Below are 27,910 nucleotides of genomic sequence, written 5' to 3'. Positions count from 1 at the left end.
CATAACTTATCTATAGACATGCAGACAAAATGAATCATGTACATACAGCAGCCCTGAGTTCCAGATCATAGTGACTTTCCACGCGCTGTTTCGTCACAGTCTTAGCCACGCCCTTTGAGTGACGCCCCTCAAACTGTCGAGACAGCAGGTTTCCCAGCCAGCGTTCCAGCAGTGGGGTGATCCCTCTCATAAAGAACAGCCAAACACGCCAGCCTGGGGCCCAAATACCACACCCTGGACCTTTACCTACAGGGCCCTACAAATATAAATAGGTTAATAGTGTTTCCAATAATACACAGAATGCAAGTATATGATGCTAATAATGTAATAAACTTTTAAAATTAATAAATAGTCTGTTTAGCAGTTCTCGAAGGGGTCACAGAAAACTCAGAAACACAATATTTTGTTTAGTCCTTCTGGTTACGTAATTAATTTTAATAATCATAATCAATACCAGACATCCTCTAGCAGCATTTTTCAAGGTCACATTGAACTTGACCTACTAACCCCCAAAACAACAGGGTTATTTATTACTCATGACTAATGCATAGACCAAGTTTGAAGGATTTATGAAAAGTTCTTCAAAAGTTGAAAAATTAGTGAGACTAAGACGTGGCTGCCCTCGAAAAAAGTGTACCTTATGAGCCAGACATGCTTCGTAGAGCCCGAAATAAAATAGGCCTTAAAATAAGCTGATTAGACCATATCTAAGCCATAAATCTACTCACAGTATTGAACCTGTAGTAGATGACGTGTTTCAGGTCCTTACACATTCGGATCTGCCTCATCAGCTTATACTTGTAACGATACATGCCCGTCAGCTGACCAACGTGGGAAAACACATACTGGATACCGTCTGCCAGCTGTAAGTAGTACAGAATATGCATGAAGAATCAATGCCATGACTGGCGTTTTACATGCACATATGCAAAACTGTTTTACATAGACTCGATGTACATTTATACTTCTATAGTGTAAAACTCAAGGGCAACATTTTTGAATGCACTACTACCATCTGCCGCACTGTGCCCCTCTGACGTAATGAAAGTTTTTGTTTGGTATTTACCTGAGGTTGACATTATGCACAGTCACTCAAAAGGCAGTTAATATCTATATGTTATTACATGACAATGTGAATGTACAGTACTTCTTGCCAGCACTCGATGCACTTTTAGCTGCAACATTGCACTTTAATAATAGAATATTAGTGATAATACGATCTGTCTGAAGCAATAGTTCCCTGGTCCTGTCCTGATTAGGGCAAATAGTTTTGACTATTGACCGGCAAGCCATACAATAAGTGTTAACTTGGTATTTTCTCACTTGCAATTTAACAGTTTATATGTGTTTGTTTCAGGGTTTATATCTATTTTATGATAATTCAACAAAAAAAGATCAATTTGCTCTAAAGAGCATATTATTCTGGTAGATGCGAAAGGCTTCATCTATTGTAGATAAAATCACATAAAAATATGAATTCAAAGAAATTGCATAAAATGCAATGTGTGGATAATTCCCCACATCATTGCAAATAAGCCTAGGCAAAAATTCCCATAGACTATAACTACGTTAATTAAGCCTCGTTTGTCACTGTTCAATGATATTAAGTACGAAACATGAAACGTGAAATATACTTTTCTCTATTATTTTTTTCAGTATTTACCTGGAATGCATCCACATTGCCCAGCCTATACTGGACATGACTGTCAACAATCAGTTTTGTCAGCCTCAAAACCTCCCGACACAAGTGGAAGGCGTTACCGAATCTCGACTTCTTACGCTCCTTTGTGGTGAGCGTCTTGACGGGCTTCAAGTTAAAGTTGTAGTCCAGATGAAGGTAGTTCAAGTTCTTCCGGTGAATGAGCAGGTTCAACATGTTGTAACCCTGGCGACACACCTGGAGTCCTACTTCCACCCAGTCCAGCTGTGTGGTCTGGAAAAACTTGGTCGCTTTGAAAGATCGGAACAGGTACCTGTAAGCATGAGAGAAAATGTTTCCATACGAAATATATGCAAATGTAAACAAGAGTACCGCACCCCAGCCCCAATGCTCATCTGATCTTGTTTTGTTAGATGAAAACAGGAAATAACTCAACAATTTATTATCATTTAAGTCAAAGTAATGTGCTTTGCTATACATGTGCATACTGTCTTTGGCAACATGTGTACCAAGTTTCATTTGAATATCTTAAAAACTTCAGTTCAATTACTTGCAAGACATGAACATGAATAGAAACTGCACATTGTTAAAGGATTAGATTTTTATTCAACTTGGAAAGAAACATATACACAGGTAAGCAAATTCATTTTTATCAATTAACTTCTCAAGAAAAAATATTTCTTTGAAAATTCAAACGCAAAGGCAAAAAACATTTCAATATCATCATTTCCAAATAAAAGATAAGAATTAAACTTAGAATTAGACTATAATTGTTTTTAATAATTTAAAAGTATAATGTACAGTACAATACCTTTTCTTCTGTGACTTCGGGGGCTTGCTTTTCAGCGCATTGAGCACATAGTACTTCAGTAGCTTCTGGTATGACACTCGCACCTTCACTGGCATCCCAGATGGCGGGTGCTCCCTGTACCAGTTCTTCACCAGCGGTATATCAATCGCCCGCCGTGTACGCCCGGAGCGTGTGTTGAACGGTCGAGGTGCCCACAGCAGGGCAATGCCGTTCGCAGTGTTATCTGAGTACAGTGGTGTCTCAGCAAGGAACGGAGCAACATATTCTGGAAGCTCAAATTCCTCGTCATCGTCTGGTAGTGGATCTACAAACTGTATACAAAACAAAGTTTAGTTTGTTTTCCTTTACATGCAATTCTTTCATGATGATAATAAACAGTGTTTACTTTTTTGAAGAAAATGCATGAAATATTACAAACAAAATAATGGCAGTATTTTATTAACCAATAAACAGCCTATTCAGACCTCGGACCATATTCATAAAGAATCTCAAGTGCAGTCCGTACGAAAGTCATAATCACATTGCAGGACACAAGGTCCTGCAATACTGTTTGCATTGCAGGACCGGACCAGTTTTAGCAGGTCCGAAAATGTTATGTACATTTTAGTCATTCTCGTAATATAAAACCAGAGTGATGATGCTGTGCGTACCATACCATTAGATTTATCATTATCAAACCTCTGATGAATGAGGTCTGATTTTCAAGAGTCAAAATCAAATCTTTAAGAGTCATTGTCCGTTTTATTTCTAAATTCTTGGTCGTTCTTCATAAATAATAGTTATTATCTGTCATAAGATGGCATTGCAAGGTAATGATTATCTATACTTGGTTTAATAGCTTCCGAAACATAAATGAACAAGAGCTGTCACAGTATGTGACGAATGCCCCCGAATGTGACATTGACCTATGAACAAGGTCAGTACATGAAAAGTTGATCTTGCCTTTACATGTCAAATACATATGGCAAGTTATTTTAAATTGCCTCTGAACATAAAAAATACCACCCATACTTGACAACCTACACTGTTATGTCCTTATATTCAAAATTCCCTTGTGAATAAACACTGTGTGACCTTGACCTTTGAGGTAGGGACACGGGTCTTGCACGCGACACGTCATCTTGGTATGCGGAACACATGTGGCAAGTTATTTTAAAATCTGTCCATACAAGGGAAAGTTACAGCCCGGACACGACAACCTATACTCTATGTCCTTATATGCAGCACTCCATTGTGAATAAACACTAAGTGTGACCTTGACCTTTGAGGTAGGGACACGGGTCTTGCACGCGACACGTCGTCTTGGTATGTGGAACACATGTGGCAAGTTCTTTTAAAATCTGTCCATACAAGAGAAAGTTACAGCCCGGACATGACAACCTATACTCTATGTCCTTATATGCAGCACTCCATTGTGAATAAACACTAAGTGTGACCTTGACCTTTGAGGTAGGGACACGAGTCTTGCACGCGACACGTCGTCTTGGTATGTGGAACACACGTGGCAAGTTATTTTAAAATGTGTCCATACAAGGGAAAGTTACAGAGCCGGAACGGACGGTGCGTTTTTAATATGCCCACCTTCGGGGGCAGAAAAATACAATTTCTATTTCCTATAAAGATCAGCGGTATTAATCCACTTTCAATTCTAGAAAAAATTCAAGGAATAAGAAATATAATCTTCAGGGATGATAATAGAGCCAAGTTGCCAATCCTGAAAATTTCTGCATGGGGTTCAGGGGGCCGCTTAAGGCCCCCGACGATTCCAGGGCAAAGCCCTGGTGGGGGGATAAGGGGGGCGAAGCCCCCCCCCGAAGCTTTCCATATTTCAGGGATTCTAATACCCTTTTTTGCCTTAGAATAGTGTTCATGGAGTACACCTTTCGGTTTGGTAGATATAATTGTGTTCAACACGAGACATCCACAATCAGAACAATTATCAGGAATTTTAGCAGTGAAGTTTAACACTTTTGTCTTTAAACAAAGTTAAATTTACTTTTTTTACTTGAAGTCACAGGCATAAGACATGTACCTGACATTTTGGTTCAGTTGTCCACTTCCCATAAAACTCAACTGGCTATGATCAAATGCCTGTGTATGAACAGTCTACACTGTGGGATGTTTGATTTATAATAGTGAACAACGTATCGATTATCATGCTTGCAAAAGTTTATTGTAAAAGTGTTAATTATTCAATTTTAAGTATCATATAATGAGTATTTATTCCATTTTCTGCACATTTGATGAGAATATATTGTTATTAATTATTATATATATTATTCCAAGTAATATCCAAGCGGGACTTAAATGATTTGGCAGCGTAGCCGTTGTGGACATGGTGGACTTTGACGTATTCTGGTCCCTAAGCCAGATTTTTTCCCCTCATGGTGTTACATGAGTCCAGTAGCACAAAAACTTTATTGTCCCATGGCAGTTCAAGTCTCTCAAACAGTCTTTCAAATTCTATGAAAATTGATTCAGAATCAGCCCTAGTGATTTTTAAGGAGGCCAAATGTCTCAACACTATTTCTTCCTCTATAGCAGAAAAATAGCTGCAACAATTTTCTCATTGTGTTTGTTGACTTGTCTTAGTTGAAACAAAACCGAGATCCATTAACCCCCACATGTTCATCATTGAAATGGCTAGCCACTCTGTAAGTCATCTTGTATGATGCTGTACACCTTTGAAGTTTTTATTCGCTTTTGTATCTTTGGCAAGTGTCTTAAGTAAGGCACACTACTGTGGTGCCAGTTCAGCCATAAATCCAAGTATCATGGCCTCTGGATTGAATTGTCAGTCATTGACAGGAACAACTGGATGCACTGACTGTGGTGTCTGTTCATCCCTGACTTTTGTAACCATCAACATACCTGGAAATACAAATTACAAATATAGAATTTAAATCTCACTCAAACTGGGTCCTCAAGACGTTTTGTTGAACTGTCTCAATAGAAAATAAAATGACTGCCTCTACGTAATATGTATTACTACTACAAAATATGTATTCATTTTTTTTTAAATTTGAACCAAACCAATTTTCATTTGAATCTCCCATTATGGTCAACAGCCACTTCTTATTGAGAACAATGCTTCAAACATTATGAGAATAATAAAGAAACGGTTTACAGCGTAAACTTCAATCAGCCAAATAAAATTTGTAAAATAAAAATCGATTATTATGACACAATCCGAATCGGGATGTCCGAAATAATGCTACATGCGCAAAATTCATTATCAGTTTGATCACTTTCTATTAACTTAAAAAGAAACGTTTCGTGAATTTCTCTTGAAAATAAATGGCAAATATACCCTTAAAATCGACGAATCGATGTTTTAGAAGTTGGTGGTGGTCGTTTTTTTTTCCAATTTTCCAATACCCGTTTATTCGTCTTCGTCGTCTGTCATATCCGGGTACGACCATCCGGATACTGTCTTCTAGTCCCATCGGTAATTTCCGTAATCACCGGATGCTATCTTAACCAATCATATAGCTCGATTGCCAAGACGTAAATAGGTTCGTTAATTTCCGGCTTTACACTTCCGGAAAACTCACCTTTCGTACCCATATTGTTCGAACTGAGCTCGATTCGCTCCTGTACCCCCCCCCCCCCCTAGAAAAAAAACTCAACGGATTTACATTAATCTCAAAATCGATCCGTGAGGCCTTAAATCCGGAATTCCGGATTAATCCGGAATTTTATCATCCCTGAATCTTATAGAATACTTTGTTGTCTTATTTCCTTCTCAGTCTCTTGGGTGGTAAACAAATTCCAAGAGTCAAAACTTGGAAAAATATGTTCTGACTCCTATGAACGTATTATTTATTTAATGCATGTTCAGTGAAACAGGAATTATGCATGTATTACTCGTTATGTAACCCTATGCATCCTTGTCACTCACTGACTCCTATATGCACCATCGATTGTTTAATTGCAACAACATATTTGTACTTCCGGTTTCACTATCAAGTTTTTCATATTTTTTCCTGAAGTAAACAAAAGCATTCAACGTTCCTATTGTCAATATTGCAACATTGTTTTTTATTTTTCATTAATCGCATAACAATAAAACTCTTTTGTTATAGAACTTTACACTGACAACGATTTACGCAGTTCTTCTTTCACTTTCATTAAAATTGACAGGAAGTAAGCGTGCACCTGTTTCCCGCGCTTTTTAGACCATGTGCTACGAAAAATGTTTATTCTTTTCTGTTACACATTAAGAACGAATACAAATTTCATTAATTTCATGTAAGACAAGATATAAAAAAAAAATATATATATATTTTAGCATTGTTGTTTTTCAAACCATCGTACTTAGCGAAAAAGCCGAAGATATCTGTTAATTTGCATAATGGGCGGAGTTTATAATTACGTCATTAGTTTGAGTTGGTAACGGTCAGATTCCAGATTGATAATCACTTGTCACTTCGGCAGTTAATTGCTTTTGACTTTAATTGATCAAACAAACATTTAGAGCTTGCCTTGCTGCTCCTTTCAAATGATACCGAATCTTTGCCCTGAAATTATCCCGGGTTAAAACTGACGCATTGCACAAATTAATGATGCGTCAATTTCGATTTCATTTATGATTTCTGTGCTTCAAAACCCAGATCAATTGAAAGCCCTGAATTTATGTTGTAAACAAGGGTTAGTTAATTAAATTAACAAGAAACACTTTTGACACATAATCAATAAACAACAGATTTTTCCCTAAAATTATTGCCGGACACGCGGGCCTACAATATTCATGCGATTGCCGTGCATTTCGTACAGACTGCAAGTGAAAAATGCCAACTTCACGAAAACAAAATCACCAAAACAGAATAACTATGTTTATTTGTTACCCCTTAAAGACTCAACTTACATTAAATCTATTCATATATATCTATAAATGTTCAGAGACACATGTCTTGCATAAGTTCAAATATTTATTGAGCAAACAATGTTAGTTTTCTTCATTATCAGCTCAGAACATTTCCGACCTGGGTGCATGCAAGTTTGGTTAGTAACCAAGCCGAACTTTCCCCAGATTATCACACAACACAAGACCAAACTCTGGCGCAACATCGTATCAACAAGAGAAATAATTGTTTTCACAATCACTGCAATATAATTAAAATTTATAACGCTAAAGACCATACATTACATATTTTCCTACCTTGTTTGTAAGCCTGTGAGATATGGGGTTGATGAGAGGATCAAAGTAGAAGGCAGGCAGATCGGGATCCTCTGTCTTGATGAACACGATGTTCGGCCAGTGATACCAACACAGGTGAACCTGGAAGGAACAAGCAATTAGTCTGATTCTTGTACACTATACAATTGACAATTATCAGTGACTAAAAGCAGGGTTCCCCCTGGGTTCTAAAAAGTTGTCGCCACTTTTTGCGGGGGGTTAAGGGGGCCCCCTTACGGGTCCAGGGCAGCGCTCTTGTGGGGGTCAGAGGGGGCGAAGCCCCCTGAAGCTCATGGGGTTCAAGCATTTTAATACCAACACAGGTGAACCTGGAAGGAACAAGTGATTGGTCTGATTCTTGTACACTATACAATTGACAATTATCAGGGACTTAATGGGACCTTATACTCAAGTTATAGGGAATATTGTTGCATTGATCTTGACTCCTGTCTGAAATCATCCCAGGGCTGTTCCTAATTAAGTTTCAAATAAACACAAATAATCTTATTCTTAGAATCACATTAACATTAAGTAGGAATAATTGGATTCTCATGACAGCATAATGCAGGAACAAAATAAATATATTTTTTTGTTCTGACACAGAATTGAAGGAAACTATACACTTTTTTGGTCTGGGTATGGTGTGAAATTTTCATCAAATATCATTGGAAAAAGAGTCCTTCATTATCAGTTACTTAGTTGCAAGATAGCATTTACTGTCTACCTTATCTCAACATCCTTTTCAGAAACAAGAGGCCCAAAAGGGCCTATGCTCTACTGGCATGGCTTTTGTGGTCATCTCAATCCAGAGCATGTATGTATGGGTAAAAGGCAACAGACATAGTTTATGTTTTGTGTTTCAGTTACCTGAAAACGTAGCACGTTCAACATCTGAGCCCAGAAAGTATTGTAAGCAGATTAGTTGCATGAACTATTGTAATATGTGCCAAGTAAAAGTCATCTGACAAAAAAAAATGCTTTCAAAACTGTACTCATAGTAAAAATTTCTGTAGTTTTAAAAGTTAAAAAAAGTTGGTTAAAAGGTCAAAGTCAAGGGCATCCTAGGACAACATTGATCAATTTCAACAAACATTCACAATCAATTGTGCTGAGATGGATGCACGAACACACAAAAAGATTTTCAAACCTTTCCAGATTTATGTTTACCAAACCTGTGAACCCTGGGTGTGGCCAGTAATGACACCAGGTGCATAACTTAAACATTCACAACCAATTTTGTTAAGATGAATGCACAAACTACAGAACTTAAAGCTAAACTAGAACTCAGCGAGTCGGATGTGTCGCCTGACGAATTATTTACTGTCGACATTATAGCTGTTAGATTGGCATTTTATTCATTTATAGACAATGATGTTGCCATTTAACTTTCAAGTGTAGGTGGCATTTGATAGTTTACGAGATATGCCACGGACAAAACCTAAGCAAGAAAATTAACAAAGGGCAATAACTCAAAAAATATGGCAGCAAGAGTAACGGTTCTTGTGCACTGCACTTGCCCTCAATGAAATCTATCTAGCTATGAAGTTTCAAGTTGATACCTCTTATATTCTTCAAGATATGCCCCGGACTAAACTTTAAGCATGAAAATTAACAAAGGGCAATAACTCTAAACATATAGATGCAAGAGTTACGGTTTTGTGCACTGCACTTTCCCTCAATCAGATATACCTACGGAATAAGTTTCAGGTTGATACCTCCTATAGTTTACGAGATACGCCACGGACAAAACCTAAGCAAGAAAATTAACAAAGGGCAATAACTCTAAAAATATGGCAGCAAAAGTTACGGTTCTTGTGCACTACACTTGCCCTCAATGAAATCTATCTAGCTATGAAGTTTCAAGTTGATACCTCTTATATTCTTCAAGATATGCCCCGGACTAAACTTTAAGCATGAAAATTAACAAAGGGCAATAACTCTAAACATATAGATGCAAGAGTTAAGGTTTTTGTGCACGGCACTTTCCCTCGATCAGATATACCTACGGAATAAGTTTCAGGTTGATACCTCCTTTAGTTTACGAGATATGCCACGGACAAAACCTAAGCAAGAAAATTAACAAAGGGCAATAACTCTAAAAATATGGCAGCAAGAGTAACGGTTCTTGTGCACTGCACTTGCCCTCAATGAGATCTATCTAGCTATGAAGTTTCAAGTTGATAACTCTTATATTCTACAAGATATGCCCCGGACAAAACTTTAAGCATGAAAAATAACAAAGGGCAATAACTCTAAAAATATGGAAGCAAGAATAACAGTTCTTGTGCACTGCACTTGCCCTCAATTAGATCTATCTACATATGAAATTTCAAGTTGATACCACTAATAGTTTAGGAGATATACCCCGGACAAGCGAAAATGGGACGCGGACGCCGCAGCCACAGCCACTGACGCTGACAAAAGTAACCCCTATATGTTGTCTTTTCAGGCGACACAAAAAATGGCCTTTGGGCTTTCAACAAGAACAAGGCAGAGTAATTCACAAAATCAACTGCAGAAGCAAAAAGCAAATTGTCTCTCAAAATCCTAGACTTGCAAATTGTCTCCCTTAACTCTAGACTTGAATTTACATGTACATGTAAACTTGGCTAAAAATAGAATTCGCTTATGCAGACCTGGCTAAAAATAGAAACCATTTCTTTAAAACTTTCTTGGCCCATAATCTAGGCATTCATGGGTGGATCTGGCTGGTTTTCGAAAGGAACCGAGCTCTAATGGATATCTAGATACTGTACCAGTTTCATTGAGATACAATCAAAACTGAAGACTGTATCGTGTTCACAACCAATTGTTTACACAAGAGCATTTTTTTATACTATCAAGGGCCATAATCTAGACATGCATGGGTGGATCTGGCTGGTTTTCGAAAGGAACCCAGCTCTAATGGATATCTAGATACTGTACAAGTTTCATCGAGATACAATCAAAACTGAAGACTGTTTCATCGAGATACAATCAAAACTGAAGACTGTATCGTGTTCACAAGCAATTGTTTGCAGACGCATGGACGCACGATCACACGAATGCACATACTATGTACACATTACCATTGCATAAGACTTATATGTCTCAGAGACAGTTAATACAGAAATCGTATGACCAAATTTAAAATATACCTGGAAGGGTATGTTGTTGTAAAGGTACGGGAAAGCAATCCGGTACTCTGTGCGGATCGGCTGTCGGATGATGATCTTGTTGATGTCATTGAACTCATTCCAATCATCATCCCTTGAAGGAAATAATAATCATACAGTGTATGAGCATACTATCTTATCAATTATAGTATGTAAGCACTATTAGAAAGCAAAGGTTGTCTTTTGTTGTACACTTTTCATACTAAAGAATAACTCATTGCAAAAGAACTCAAATACAAAGAGATATGAAAAAAAATTCAAAATGCTTTCGACATTCAAAAATATTCTTGGACGAAAGCTGCAGTCATAAGCAAACATTGCAAAGGTCTGAAAATAAGTCTTGCGCTGGACATATTTCATAATTTTGGCTCAACTTCTTTGCAATCACTTAAGGAAGTTTGACTCTGAAAGATGAGAAAGTTCAAGTCTCTTGAACATAAAGATTTTCAATTTTCTACAACAATTCTGACAAAATATGAAATAATTTGAGATGTTAACATGCCAGCTAAACCAAAGTGTATTCAAACAATTAAATGAATTCAAAACTCATTTAACATTCAGATTTTAATGTTACATCAACACAAGATTTTGATACTTTAAATGTACATGCTTTCAACTTTGAAAGTTTTATCCAAATGTCTGTGTTTGTACTCACTTCTATGACCAAGTACTTACTGCATTTCCTTGTCTTTCACAAGAGGCTCAAACTTTGGACCTCCCGGTATCGCCATGTTGAGAGCCTTTGCTGTGAAGAACGACTTTAGATCAAACAAATAATAGTAGTTGTCATCGACCAGGTCTGTCAACAACTGGTTACCAAGACGATAGAGTACCGACATCATTGGTAATGTCAGGTTCCAGCGCCGGTATGTGGTGCCATTCACGTACCTAGAAGTTTTTAAAAAACAGTTGCTTTTAAACATTTAAGATTTATTTATTCCGATATCAAAGTGATAGAAGAAACACAATTTTAAAATGCTGAACACCCTAGACAAGAAATTTCTTTGTTTAACAAAACAATATATTAAATCCAGGGGCATTTTTTTGTCCAGTAATATGTGACCAGCGAATTTCTCCATTGGTTTAACATTTATGAATATTCATATAAGAGTGGTTCCGCATCATGCCAATTGCTTCTTTGCTTTAGAAAAAATCAGCCATGTAAAAAATCTAACTTAAAAAAAAAAAAAGGAAATTATTTTAATTTGTCCATGACTTTTTATCCAAGGTTTTAAGATGAATGGAGTAGATTACAGAAATGTATATCATAAACATATTCCCCTTATTAAAATATGATGACTTGACAAAGTAGTAACAAACAGCAATTTTTTAATTGCACAAAAACTTACTTTGAATCAACGAGCGGTTGATGGTCGTAGAACCAATCCATGACGACTTTATCCTCGTCAGGATCAAGGTCCATATTAATTGACTCGAGCGGCTCAACGTCAAGAATGTTGTCTGCGTAGTCAAGTGGCGGCTCTTCATCATCGAATGGGGGGAAACGCATGCGTTTGAAGTGACGACGATCTCTCTTCTCACGACGCATCATGATCCACATAGTTCTGAATAAAATACTTTCTCATTATACACTAATTGCGAACTAGGAAAATCATTATTAAGACTTCTGATCAAATTCAACCAGTTGTTGATCCATCTAATGTATAGAAAGCAGTTGATTATAAAGTTCAAAATGCTTGATTTTAACAGAACAAAGTTTTGTAAAAGTGTCAGTGTGAAGTGAGAAATATTTTAAATATTCAAATACCGGTAAAAAATATACTCAGAAACAGTTGTCTCCACTTTTGTTTAAAACACTTCATTCTCACAAGTGTGCCCATCAAACTTTTGAGAAGTTATGATTTGAAAGTTTACCAAAGATGATGTTTACAACAAAACTATAATGTTGACAACATGGTAAACTTCAACAAAGTTGTTAACAGTTGGCCTGAAGTTAAAAATAATTTTCCATGCCACAGAAAACAGCAGAATGTGCAATTTAATGTCACAAAATGTCAAATCGAGTCCTACCCCCACTGGGCCATGTAGACGGGCTCAACAACCCATGGAATCTCGTTGACAAACGATATGGCCCCGGAAAGATGGTACAGGACCTTGACGTCTCGAATCTTTTCCCACGGCATTGGCATATTCTCCAGTAGCTTGAGAACAGCATGCGGCATGTACTTCAGGGCTCTGTAATAAATATTGTGAATTCTCTAAATACGTAGGGCACAGGGTGGGTATTAATGAAACATCTCAAGTCATTTCTTAACTGAAGTCAATTCCCTAAAAGGTTTTCTACATAAAATTATGAAAAGAAAGTAATTAGCATATTAGGTATTATTAAGCCCTTACATCATATGACCAGTAAGTTGTTTTAAGCATACTGGCCCTGAGATTTTACATTTCTTTGAAAACTAACTGTTTAATGGAATGGATGGTTTAGTATGAGATTATTTTAAATATATTAGCAGAATAATTGTGCGTGCAAAAATATACAGTTTCTTAAATAACGAGATCTTGATTTGGAAAAATGTCACATATATTGTATGTCTTAGTGTCAAATGATTTAAGTAAACAGCATGTAATCATCGAGTGACTTGACTTTTTTAGACTCATTTCTTATCATGGAGTCTCTTTTTCCTGATAGTATATGAACAAGCATTAAACAATACCAGAAAAGCTGACAAATTATACTACACATTGGAAATGACAATATAGCAATATCTTTATAAGATATATCTAAAAGTATATGCAGCTTCATTTTACTACATGATATTATTATATTAAAGGGCCTGTCGCACGTATGATCAAATAGCGAAAAAAAATTGTCGAAAACTGACATAAACTTGGCATCGATGTGTACAATGCATTGAAACTTACTAACTGGAGTACCACATAGTATACAATTTATTTAAGTGTAGCAGTTATTTCGTATTTTTCCATTAAAAAAGATTACTGGGTATGTCTACCAGGTAGAATTCATTCCTTATGCGTGATTGGCTAGTCGGTGTTATCCCGTGATATTACCGAGGCAGGTATATAGCTTAATTGTGTCACCCGATTAGAATAAGTTTTTGTAGCTCAGTGAGTAAGACGCTGGATGAACTTCCATTTTGGCGATGCGGATTCGAACCCGGTATCAGACACATTTTTTTACAATTATGATATCAAAGCGTTACACATTCTATTAGATAATTGTCCTAAGATTTGTTACAGAAAAACGTTTTTGGTGCCAATCTATGAGACAGTCCCATTAAGAAATATGCGTTTACTAATTACCCAAGATAGACTCTCTTGTCGTGTCTGAACTTTCTGTTGGTCATGTCACCATGGTCTCGGATGATCTTTCTCACATGATCTGCTGGCATATTATCCTTTTGTGCATCAATAAAGCCAAATTTCCGCTTTTCACTGTATCTTTTGGCCTGCAGTTGTTGCCATTTGCGTGCTGAGGAAAAAATAATTTTTGAAGCAATCCATTAAATGAGGATGATAATCCGGGCTTTTTCAGCGAAAATTGGGAAGGACATTTTAATTTGGGGAAATTTGAAGTATACTTACATAGCCATACAATCACAAATACACTAAATATTAACAGAAACCATTTTTTTGGACTGTATAATTTCTTTGTGAAAGAATTGTTTGGAAACTAGAAAAAAGTATACTTTCTTTAATTAGGAGGAAGAAGAAAAATTTCCGACTGCTTAAAAAGATGAAAAAGCAAGGATAAAATACAATGATGATAATATTTTTTTTTTTTTCAAATATCAACGCATTAAGCACAGGCTTAAACTTCAAATAACACGCATTGCACGTTGGCCAAGAAAGGTGAAGTTAAGTAAAGACTATCCTGCTTCTACATCTACAGTTTGCATTAATTTCAGGTCTTTACCTTTTTCCTGCAGTTTCTCCTCAGACATATAATCTGGTGGTTTAACTGGGGCTGACATCCCAGGAGCTTGCTGGGGTGGTGCGGAGACTGGTGCCATCTGAGGGATCTGGGTTGTAGCTCCTGTAACCTGCATCAGCGGCACCATGGGCACTTGCCCCAAGATGATGGGCTGGCCACCGGGACCAATGACATAGTTGTATGCCATGGTCTATTTATTTGTTTTGTTCACTTGATCTGGAATTTTAAAAAAAAAACATTTGAGTTAACAACTTATTTGAGATATTGACAATTCAAATGTAATGAACAAATTAAGGATTTGTTGCTGATGAAAGATAGACTTTTTCGTGGTACTTAAGCTAACAGTGACAAGAGGCGGCGAAGAGCAAGCCTTAAAAAATAAACAATGCATCAACATGTGAAATTGAGCAACAATTCTAAATACAATAACCCAAAGTTCTTAATCTCAGCTGTTTTCCCACAAAAAGGTTTAAATTTTTCACATATTTTTTTTTGCTCAGCGTCGTAAACGTTCTCATTTCTTTCTTGTTTTAAATTTTATTATTCTAAGCGTGTTGCTTGCATTATGAAACGGCAATATTTGTTTAAAAAAAGAAATAGTGCATCGTCATTTACAAGATCTTGCTTTTTTATAATGAGCTTGAAGAAAATGGCGATAATTTGGTTATATAATATATAAATACCTCAATGTGTCGTAATTTCTTGGACAATTTCATGCGGTAAAATTTTATTTTCGTACACAGTGCGTATGTCACGTGACTTTTCCCGACGGTGAAACGGTAAACTTTTTATAACGTAAAATTTGCAAAATGTACCCAAAGCAAAAGTAGAAAAACGAAAATACCAAAACTGGGCTAGGCTTAGTCTGTAGTTTCTTTCCATAATAGCAAACCTTTCAATTCGATTTATGACACTCATAGTATTTTAGTATCTCTGAATTTCTTACGATATTTGTCGTACGCTTGTTGATAATATGCGCCCCAAATGTATATTATTCAAATAGCGCATTTTGTTGCTTTCCCTAGAGTACATATTCAAAATTTATGAACTTTAGTCCAAAAATTAATATATAGTTATTTGCAATGAACAAAATAATCAAACACAATATTGCTGATTTTTTGGCATAAAAAAGTGAATTGTTATCTAGGTAGATGGTAGTGGAGGTAATAAGCCTACTAGTTGTCAAATCGCCAGATTTGTCATTGAACAAAATGAGAAACTTGATATACTAAAATAATCACCTAAACAAAGCAAAATGTTCTATGAAATAGAAAATAAGACGAATTCGTTCTAAAAACAAGCATGTCTTAAACATCTTTCCACATGGATTTTCAGATTTGGAGCATAACGTTTTCTATGTGAAATGTTAAACGAAAATTTTCCTCATTCGAGGAAAACCTTGGATTGCGAGCGAAAAAGGGATTCTTAGCAAGTTTAAATGTCTTTAAAAAACCAAGCTAGACATTCAAAACTACAAAGACAGGGGGCGTAATATAAAATTGGATTCAATCATAAATTGTGTTTGAGTTGCTGTACATTTCCTTCCATTTGTTTGCAGTCGGAGCACCTCGGCCATTATACACCATAATTGACTAAGTATATGTCTCGAAGCTTGCCGGAGATGGCCTTGTTGTTACGATTGTATTTGTCTGGTGCTAACCTTTATACTTTTCCCCATCTGTACATTTGGTACTTATGATATACGACATATGATGCGACATAACTTGTTAAAGCTTCACTCTTTGTTCTGCGGGGGCTTTTTTGTTTGTTTATTTGAGTTTATTTAGGTCTGCCCGTGCCTATTGGCTGCATTATGGCTTTACCCCGCCGTGACGTCACCGCGGCTTTAATTGTCTTTAAATGTTATAAATGACATGAGATAAAAGTGTCTGCAATTCGCAGTCAAATCCAGACATTGAAAAACTTGACGAAACAGAGCGAGATACAAGAGATCCGGGTGCGATACCCTAGCTCTTTGCGAATAGACCTCTTGGTTCCTTAACGTGCTCGGTGTAAAGCACCGATACACGGGACACAACTTTCCTGGGTTGATCTGATTTTCCATTGACCATTTTCCCAGTACAACCCCTATAAATGCCGAGCGCTAGGCAAGGCGGCTTATGGTACCAAATTTTAAAATTTTCGTCCATATACATCCATTGTTACTTTCGGTGGAAAATGGCCGAGGGTTCTCGAAAGACGTATAGTAGCCGGGCTCGAATCCTGCAGCCGGCGGATTTTTTTCCCCCGTTTTTTTCTATCATAATGTTCATACTAATTATTTTACAAGTAAACTTATTAAAATGTTCAGAAATCTGACCATGACATACCTTCTGGTTTATAGAAATGCGTCAGTGGAATAAACAAGGATAACGATTTGGTTATCATATTTTAATATTTAGTTCAATCCAGGGGCGGCTCCAGGTTTTGAAATAAGAGGGGACGTCAGTAAGGGGTGTAACCTTTTGACTTATGCCCTTGTCTGAGAACCGAAAATTATTTGGTTTAAAGCGTTGGCAGTGTGGTTTAGGGGTACACCCAAAAGATACTTTTTACAATTCATATTACAAAATGGTGCATTTTTGGCGTATTTTATTGTTTGTTTCTCCTATATAGAAACAAAACGTAAACTTGGACGATTTTAGCCCCGTCCCCCTCCCTGGATCCGCTAGTGGTGGTTACCGCATTGGAAGTGCCGACGAAACATGAGTGCACTGGGGGTATACTCTAGTTAATTGATACTCAACCACATATGTCATTTATCGATAGTGATAGCAATCTGTTTTTTCTCCCCTACTGCCCACCTGGGCAATGTATGACCTTCTCTTGTAAACGTGAACGAAGAAATCGCAATCGTGAGAATGGCGAACATCTACGCATGCGCAAGTAAAATAATTAGAGCGGATTAAAGATGTTAATCCAATGATAATATGTGTTGCTGATTTCTTTCGTTGAATAATGTCATTGTTTACGCCTAATTAATTGCTGTTCAATGATTATCGATACAGATAACAATAAGTCGGGCTATTTTTACGTATGAACGAACCGGGTGACAATGCATAGGTGGATTATTATGACGACACTCAGACAAACAATTGCTTTAAAGGTAGAAGAACAAAAAACCCCATATATTTAGTTCTTATATGCAATTAATACAGAGTGTATGAAAGGTTAAAATATGTAAAGCTAATATCAAAACGAACCACAAGGTCAAGGTCAGACGCATAGATCTGTCCAGGTCTGGTTTACGGTCACGGGACATCACGGTCACAATAAATGGAAAACAAACAAACACGGCTTACAACAGTGCATTTGCACCATACCATAATTGAATCATCCTTCAAACACATAAATAAAACATACATCACAGCAAAAAAACAAAAACATTACAAACGATTTCGTCTCAGGTGCGTATGTATCTATCAGACATTGATACTTGGCCCGCGGCTTGGCGGGAGAGGTAAGGTGTCCCCTCAAACTGGGATTTTATTTCGTTAATGTGATTTACATGTATCATGGATACTAGTATAACAGTTTATTAATTTTAAAGAGATAATATTTACTAATTAGAAGCGTAAAGCCTATTTAGGAGACTATATATATTTATTAGTCCTAATTAGGGGACTGTTGATACTAAATCCTAATTAGAACGTATAAAGCCCTTATTAGATTATATAGATTCTTGAAATACTAAGTCCTTACTAGGAGAAACTAAGTCCTAACTAAGAATATATTAAATCCTAATTATAAAACATTTGGTTCGTGACTCATTATCTCATAATTGCGAAATAGTTCCTCTTTATTAGGATATTGTATCTCGTAATTAAGATATACAACCCGTAATAATGATTTAATATCTCCAAGTTAGGACTTAGTATAACCTAATTCCGAGATACTATCACATAATCAAGACCTAATGTATCCTAATTAGGGCTACATATCTCATAAAAACGAGATAACATATCTTAATTAGGACTTGGAGATATTAAATTCTAAAAATGTGGCACTAGAAAGCTTCATTACCAATCAAAGGATTTAAAAAGATGAACAATAACGTGTTAATGTACTCATATCGGAACCAAAAACATCAGACGACAAGAAAATGGACAACAAACACATCTTTGTTCTCATTACTTACTGTTGTGACATGTATGAGGTTATAAAAGTCACAATAGTTTATTTTAGCGCAATTGTGACCATATCTGATAACATATAGAATCACAAAACAACAACATTTTGGCTGAGAGGTTGACTCCTATTTCACTAGACCACTCTTACCCTTGTGGGCATTGAATCCACAACCTCATTGGTGAGAGACGGATATCTATTCCACTAGACAAGTCTTACTCTGGTGGGGTTCGAACCTATGACCTCTTTGGTGATAGGCGGACATCTATTCCACTAGAAAAGTCCACTATTCCACCTCTACACCATTCTCACTCTGATGGGGATTGAACCCAAAACCATTACAGCATTCCCACCCTTAAACTATTTCTGTGAGTTCTTCAAAACCTGTTTAACCCCAATTGGGCTACTTGTTCGCTGATCGCACCAAGGTGGTAACCCCAAGTGGACTCACCTCTTCGCTGACCGTACCAAGAAGGTAACCTCAAGTGGACTCACCTCTTCGCTCCCCGTACCAAGGCGGTAGCCCATAGTGGACTCATCTCTTCGCTGACCGTACCAAGACGGTAACCTCAAGTGGACTCACCTCTTCGCTCCCCGTACCAAGGAGGTGACCTCAAGTGGACTCACCTCTTCGCTCCCTGTACCAAGGAGGTAACCTCAAGTGGACTCACCTCTTCGCTGACCGTACCAAGGCGGTAGCCCCAAGTGGACTCACCTCTTCGCAGATCGTACCAAGGAGGTAACCTCAAGTTGACTCACCTGTTCGCTGACCGTACCAAGGAGGTAACCTCAAGTGGACTCACCTCTTCGCTGACCGTACCAAGGAGGTAACCTCAAGTGGACTCACCTCTTTGCTGACCGTTCCAAGGAGGTGACCTCAAGTGGACTCACCTTTTCGCTGACCGTACCAAGGAGGTAACCTCAAGTGGACTCACCTGTTCCCTGACCGTATCAAGGAGGTAGCCCCAAGTGGACTCACCTTTTCGCTGACCGTACAAAGGAGTTAACCTCAAGTGGACTCACCTCTTCGTTGACCTACCAAGGCGGTAGCCCCAAGTGGACTCACCTTTTCGCTGACCGTACCAAGGAGTTAACCTCAAGTGGACTTACCTTTTCGCTGACCGTACCAAGGAGGTAACCTCAAGTGGACTCACCTCTTCGCTGACCGTACCAAAGCGGTAACCTCAAGTGGACCCACCTTTTGGCTTCCCGTACCATGGCGGTAGCCAGAAGTGGACACACCTTTTCGCTGACGTACCAAGGCGGTAGCCCCAAGTGGACTCACAATTTCAGTGACCGTCCCAAGGACGTAAACTAAAGTGGATTCGCTTTTTTACTGAAAGTATCATGGCGGAAACTCAAGAGTTGTCAATTTCGATATTTCAAAATTTGGTTTACCCAGTTTTATTTCAAATAGTAATACAGTTATAATGAGCATTGAAACTGATGATAACGAAAGAAAATAACGCAGAGAATTCAAATACATGTATCATAAAGAACAATGCTAACAATAGTTTACCTTTTACAGATTTTATAAGGCCAAAAAAATTGTTCGTTTAGGGTAACCTTCCCAAAAAATTTAGGTAGGGTAGGTAGGGATTTTTTTTATTTTTTTTTAAAATCTCTCGTAAGTTCAGAGTGTTTTCTTGCACATTGGCAGTCTTTCCTACACTACTGTCATTGTCTGACTTTGTTTTATCCTATAAACAATAATTCTGATCGTCCAATTCGCATTTATCCGCCCTTCGTAACTTTCTATTCGCTAACGAATATTTTTTTTTGCTCAGAAACGGAAAAGAATAGTTAGAGTCGGCGGATACTTGTTTAGCGTCTGTCGAAGACGTCTTGTAGATGGACAATATTTGGCTGGCTAAACAATCGACAAAGTTGAATACATGGTTGGTGATTTGGAAGGCGTGGAAAGAAGTGTTTCAATAGGCATAGCTTTCCATAATCGAACCTTCTCAGACTCCCCCCTCTCATAAGGTTCCCGTCGATGGCGACCAATCAGCATATATAGACCAGTTATGTCATAATAAAACATCCCAACTAAGCTTACCAGTGACATGTTTTTGTTGTTGTTGTTGTTGTTGTTGTTGTTGTTGTTGTTGTTGTTGTTGAGTTTATAAAGGACTGCCCGCGCCCTACAGTGGCTGCATTTTGGCTTCACCCCGTTACATCCCCAAGTGTGACTGAAACATATTTTTTAAGGCCAAAGGGAGAGTTTTATTCCCACCATTTTGTGGGATAGTCACCAAACGGGTAATTTCGAGCCCCAAATGCTGCGAGCCCTACGATGAATGACATCTAGAGTGGTCCCACTACCAGTGACATAATTATTGTACTGTAAATATATTTAACAACAATTGTGAAACAAGGGATAACAAAGTATATTAATTAGGTCACTTGGAAGAAAATGTAAGGTTATTTTGCAAAACACGATGAAGCGGTTACAATCGAAGACATGATGAACAATAACCATGCAAGACAAAGGAACATCAATAAGCCAATGTTCTTATGTCAAACGGAACATTAGGAAGATAATATAAGAGTACGTTGACTGTTTTTGCTTTGACTTCTATGGTAAGTCTCATTAATAATTTGATACTAGTCTAACTAAGTAGATATGTGCGTGCCACTGGCAACTGTTGACGAAAAGTCTTAGTGCTTGTTACACAACATTAACAACAGAAACTAACAACAGAAATAACAAATAATTATCATTATTTATTTATGACATTTATACTTGCACATCCTATACTTAAGAAAATTTAACCAGGCGAATAGGTGTACCAGATATATAGGACATGGACGGGTAAACGGCATTTGGAACATCTCGGCCATTATCCAACATAATTGTCTAAGATTCCCTAGAGTCATTAAGTTTTACTGCAACACTGAAATTACTACGCGATGTACTTGCAGTGTATAGTTACATGTAAAGATTTTTGACATTGTAACCCATTCATAAAGGAGGAAATGCCCGAGGAGTTCCGATTGACAAATATCTGGGGGTATGTGTGTGATGTGTGTGTGTGTGGGGGGGGGGGGGGGGGGGGGGGGGAGGGGCACAATATAGGTTGATGTCAAAAATGTAACAAAAAGAAATGGTGCAGTATCATGATTAGTTCATTGTACTTTAATGACAAAAACTAAAACCAAAAAAAAACATGGTTTATGTACACATACAAAATAGCATTTATAAATATTCTAAAAGCTACATAACCACAGTACCCCAGTCAAAAAGGGGCAAAATATCGCTAATATTTATTTTTGCATCAACCAATAGTGTGCGCCTTTAAAGCTGCACTCTCACAGATTGAACGTTTTGACAACTATTTATTTTTTGTCTTGGAATGAGCAAATTTTTGCGAAAATGCATGAAAATCAGTTAGATAAGACTGCTGACAAAAACTTAGATCGTAGATGCTTATTTTTAAGTTAGTAACGTTTTAAGCCATAAAACATTAATTTTCGAACGGAAATATGAAAATCTGCGATCTGATCTTTTGTCAGCAATCTTTTGTTTTCGCTTCTTGCCCATCCGGGCAGCTTTAAGAAATCAGCGTCACGGAGAGATTTTAGATACCTTTCCTACTTCTGGATACCAGACACGAGTCACGCAATGTGGTATCACGCTACCCGTATCTCTTAGATTTCTGATTTACACGCACCAGTTGTTCAGTCATTTTACGGGTATATATATGTATAGCGTCAGTCTTTTCAATTTCTTTTATGAAACGATTTCTGGGAAACTTATCTGTTTCAACGGACTCGATTAAACTGAAGGTAGGAACATATTGACTTGGTATGTTAATGGTGAACAAAAAGTATATATACGTTAAATTAGACAATAGAAAAATACTTAGGACATGATGCTTAGTAAAAAATAGGGAATGTTATATATAGCAAATTAATCATAACAATATTGTTTTTGTGATTTGCACGGATGGGCTGGAAGCGAAACCGGTTGGCAAATAAAATTACATTGTGTTTTGGGAAATTTTGTACTTAGCATAGAAAATATAACAAATTTATTGTTGTGGTTTGCCCTAATGAAAATTTTTAAACCGGTTGGAAAATAAAATTGGATAATTAATCGTTACTCCAAAAGACAAAGACAACATTTAACATTTAACATTTAACATTTAATATATAAATAATAATTTGCCGAAAATGGCCGCGACGCCAGTTAAATAGTTAAGTCAAATACTCGACGTCTGGACGGGATAAAATTAGCAGATCGGATTAACACATAAGCGACTATGGGTGACATAAAAGTAGTTCCCATTATTATAACATTTTTGGCTAAAATGTGCTAAATGCGGGTTTTTTTTTTCTTCATAGATTTATGTATTATGTCGAGCAGGCTCGTAACTATTTGTTTAAATATTTGGATTGTCCCTGTACTTTTCATGGTAACATTGAAAGATATTGCACACTAACATTAATAGTTTGTTTAATCCTCTTGAAACAAAACGAAATAGAATGAAATGCTGTTTGGGATAAATTTGAAGATGGGCGCTCGTAAACTCCGCTGTGAATTTCTCTATTTTCTCTAACCTTCAATATTCATTAACAAGTTATTTATTGACAATTGACGTTAAGAACATGTATATCTTGCGTTTTTTTAAACGCTTTTTTTTGTTACGCGTGTCAGATTGAGTTAAACTGGACACATTCAATAGATTATTAAGTCCTAGGTAACATCTTAGATATTGGGGCCACTAGCGGATCCAGATGGGGGTGGGGGTGGGAAGCGCACCCCCTTCCACTAAATTAGTTTTATCTTTCCATTTATTTCAATAAAGGAGAAAAAGGTATTACACTACGCCCAACTTACACCATTTCGGACTACAATTGTTAAATGTTCTCGGAGGAGTACCCCCAAAAACCCCTGGCTCTAAGAGAGGTGGGCAAGTCAAAAGGTTAAGCCCCTAAAATTACGCTCCCTCTAACGGTAAATCCGGGATCGTTCCCTTGGGACATGCCTTAAACTCGGATATATGACCTACATTAAATTCGTAAAGAGAATTAATTTTATAAGCGTTTTATGCCTTTAAACAAGCTCATTGTTCTTTCGGATCCTAAGTTTCCATTCTTTGCAATTTATTATTAAAAGAATATACCATAGACATTCAGGTCCTTTAAGGTCATGCAAATCTTTCTTTTCCCTTTTATCCAAGCAGTTTACGCGTTTTTACGGATATATACGGGTTTAGTACATCAAACTAACTTTGTTAAAACCTAAATGCGACCGAAGTTATCAAATACATGTTTCCTAGTGATAAGTGTCTGTCGATTTCGTTCCTGGTCAAATTGCGTAGACAGACTTCAGCAGAGGAGACACACGCCAGCACAGCAGACAGCCGCCAGTACAGCGAACAGACGTCAGAAAAGTAGACGTACGATAATAGAATGGACTAACGCCAGCAGTGTGGACAGACGCCAGCTCAGTGGACATACGCAAGCAGTGTGAACAGACGCCAGCTCATTGGACATACGCAAACAGTGTGGACAGACGCCAGCTCAGTGGACATACGCAAGCAGTGTTGACAGACGCCAGTTCAGTGGACAGACGCAAGCAGAGCGGACAGACGCCAGCTCAGTGGACATACGCCAGCAGTGTGGACAGACGCCAGCTCAGTGGACAGACGCTAGCAGACAGTCAGACTCCAGCAAAGTGAACAGACCCAAACAGAACGGCCAGACTCCAGCAAAGTAAACAGACGTCAGCAGGATTGACAGATGCCAGCTCAGTGGACAGACGCAATGGCAGACACATGCAGATTGGAGAGACGCCCATAGCGCAGTCAGACGTCAGCAGTACTCGGAATGACGCAAGCAGAGCGGACAGACGCAAGCAGATAGACCATCTCCCCAAAGACATAGTTCATGACGTTATACGAAAAAAAAATCAAGAATAGTTCAATAACCTCCTTTAGACTACGTCATTGGTAAGATTTTTAATTATTTATAACTTTTATCGTTCATATCAAGTAAACAGAGAAAGGGAATTCGAAGTATTTCGTCCTAGAGAGTTGAGAACGATCGGTCAATCAACTCTTAAACTGGTATAAAGATTATTTGAAAACATTGAACAAACAAAACATGATTTTTTTCATTAACGCAAAACATACCGGAAAATCGGTTGCTCATCCGTTATTCTGTTAACCGTGTTTTCGACATGGTATTTGATTCGAAAAATTACTCCCGTATATGGGAAAAAGACTTTGCTGAATAACAGCTGTTGTACATGGTTATAATTGTAATATACAGGTATAGGCTCAATTGAGGGTAGAATTTAAGCAAGGTCATGTATAAAGACATATAGATCAAACACCAACCAAGAGACACAACGCTACAAGACAACACACAAATGTCAGACATAAAACAAATATCAGCAATCGTAACTCGCCCATCTCCAGCTAGCAATCGGAACACCTCGGCCATTATCCAACAGAACTGAACAGTCTCGACGCTTGCCTGAGATGGCCGAGATGTTACGATTGATAGTCAATTATTTTAGATACTAGCCGAGGGTTTCCGGTTGAAAATAATGTCGTCATTGGTAAATATGTCATTGCCTAATGCGCTCAGTGTAGACTTAACAAAAAAAACATGGTGTGTGGGGGGGAGGGGGTGAAACCAGTTGGTGGGCGCACATTATCACACTTGGCCAAACATTTCAAGGATTTCATTTTACAAGTGCGATCTTTGACTGCTATCGTTCTTAAGAAAAAAATAGTAAAATTGTCACCATGAAATTACAATATATTTAGTAGACTCTGAGAAAAGAATTTCAAAGAACAATGATTAATTATTAAGATACCATTAATTTCTCAATGAAACAATTTAAATGAATGACCGCACTTTATTAGAACTTTACGATGTCGTGTTTCCAACACACTTGTTTTATTGCAAAATATAATTAAATCTAATTGAGTAAACGACTATTTCCGTAATTCATTAAATTTTAACCAAGATCGTGAGCGAACAATGATCAACGTAGAACAATTACTTTTGAGCAAACCATTCGGAATACCTCGACCATAATTCTTTTACTCTTTGATACCGAAAGTGAGAAAAAAATACAATTAAAGTATAAAAACAACTTGGTTGTAGCGGGGAGCGGACCCACGACAGTTCAGACAAGCAAGAAATAGAATGCCGATACCTTATCCATTCGCCAACATAGACTCATACTAACTTGGTGGGTATTTAGACCTTTATTGAAAACATTGGTCGCATCACGTGACAATGTCATTCAACCAATCACGCGACAACCTTGTTGAATCGCGTTAGTAACGCATTTCCAAGTTGTGGACTTCAAAGGCAATATTTGAGCATATATCAACATTTGTTAAAGGGTTCCAACCGCGATAAGCTTAGTTTAAACACTTTTAATAATTTGCCACACTTAATTTGGTAATGAAAACAATCCGGAAAAAAGTGCATTGCACAAACCAAAAACGAGTCGGTTTAATCGTTAAAAAGGTATATAATGATGTTCAAAATGAAATAAGCTTTTCAAGTTCGTACAGCATTGACTGATGGCTTTGAGCCTGCCCTAATGCGTCAAGTAACACTCCTATCGCACTTCCTAAAATGGACGTTTATCCTTATAACTTCATTCATATGACCCAGCATCTTCACCTACACAATTCTATAGAATACCAAAACGACGCTTGTAAAACATGGACATACATGACAGTTTGGAGCCACTCAAACGTTTTTAGGGATTCGATTTTCATTGCCTGTGAACAGAATTGTAAGAAAGGAAAACCATGCTTGTCGCGCCTGCAGCCTTTCAGCGCATTCAGTGCTTTTATTGAAACTTGAATACCGCTTCTGCGGTGTGCTGGCCGTGCTGCGCTTAAAGGGGCTAGACACCAGATGGTCCAAAAATCGGCAAATAAAGTATTTCCTCAAAACAATTCTAGACACTTCAATGCTAACTAGTAGAAAGCCGATAATACATCACTTTGCATGGTTAAAATAATGAACGCAACACTAATGTCGCTTTCTCATCTGTGTTTCCCCGTTTAAAATAACGCATTATGGTTTCCCAGTTTAAATCACATCTGTTTATGAGTTACGATACATATACCGACGTTATTTCGAATTGGAATACTGCGCAAAAACTGCGAAAGAAGCGTGTGTCGTAAGCGATTGTGGTACATCAGTAAGATACAATGCGTTGTACACAAAAATGTCAATTGTATGTAATTGTTTGACAATTTCCTTTTTTTCCTTGCAATTGTACCATCAAGGGCAAGACCCTTTAACTGTTCATATCATCAAGGGTCTAGCCCCTTTAACTGTTCATATTATCAAGGGTCTAGCCCCTTTAACTGTTAATATCATCAAGGGTCTAGCCCCTTTAACTGTCCATATCACCAAGGGTCTAGCCCCTTTAACTGTTCATATCATCAAGGGTCTAGCCCTTTTAACTGTTCATATCACCAAGGGTCTATCCCCTTTAACTGTCCATATCACCAAGGGTCTAGCCCCTTTAACTGTTCATATCATCAAGGGTCTAGCCCTTTTAACTGTTCATATCACCAAGGGTCTATCCCCTTTAACTGTTCATATTATCAAGGGTCTAGCCCCTTTAACAGTTCATATTATCAAGGGTCTAGCCCCTTTTACTGTTCAGCCCCTTTAACTGTTTATATCATCAAGGCTCTAGCCCCTTTAACTGTTCATACCATCAAGGGTCTAGCCCCTTTAACTTTTCATATCATTAAGGGTTTGTCCCTTTAACTGTTCATATCATCAAGGGTCAAGCCCCTTTAACTGTTCATATCATCAAGGGTCAAACCCCTTTAACTGTCCATACCATCAAGGGTCTAGCCCCTTTAACTGTTCATATCATAAATGGTCTAGCCCCTTTAACTGTTCATATCATCAAGGGTCTAGACCCTTTCACTGTTTATATCATCAAGGGTCTATCCTCTCTAACTGTTCATATCATCAAGGGTCTAGGCCCTTTTACTGTTCAGCCCCTTTAACTGCTTATATCATCAAGGGTCTAGCCCCTTTAACTGTTCATATCATC

The 27,910-nt window shown here is 37.6% G+C and overlaps 1 protein-coding gene across 2 annotated transcripts in view; it reads right to left on the bottom strand.

Moving 5' to 3' along the window:
• Positions 1-15,499, bottom strand: part of LOC128231192 (pre-mRNA-processing-splicing factor 8) — a 53,460-nt gene extending 37,961 nt beyond the window's left edge. For both annotated transcript variants that reach the window (XM_052943684.1, XM_052943685.1), the window contains exons 1-12: positions 15,405-15,499; positions 14,704-14,937; positions 14,091-14,259; positions 12,837-13,001; positions 12,155-12,370; positions 11,481-11,693; positions 10,788-10,899; positions 7,633-7,752; positions 2,472-2,782; positions 1,664-1,973; positions 729-863; positions 47-256 (exon numbers count right to left, since the gene is read on the bottom strand). In XM_052943684.1, the coding sequence (XP_052799644.1) occupies positions 47-256; positions 729-863; positions 1,664-1,973; positions 2,472-2,782; positions 7,633-7,752; positions 10,788-10,899; positions 11,481-11,693; positions 12,155-12,370; positions 12,837-13,001; positions 14,091-14,259; positions 14,704-14,908 (2,166 nt within the window). In that variant the 5' untranslated portion in view covers positions 14,909-14,937; positions 15,405-15,499. The remainder of the gene's footprint in view (positions 1-46; positions 257-728; positions 864-1,663; positions 1,974-2,471; positions 2,783-7,632; positions 7,753-10,787; positions 10,900-11,480; positions 11,694-12,154; positions 12,371-12,836; positions 13,002-14,090; positions 14,260-14,703; positions 14,938-15,404) is intronic.
• Positions 15,500-27,910: the final 12,411 nt, after the last annotated feature.

Source organism: Mya arenaria, chromosome 4 (assembly GCF_026914265.1).
Source record: "Mya arenaria isolate MELC-2E11 chromosome 4, ASM2691426v1".
NCBI lineage: Eukaryota > Metazoa > Mollusca > Bivalvia > Myida > Myidae > Mya > Mya arenaria.
This window is presented reverse-complemented; position numbering and strand designations above follow the sequence as displayed.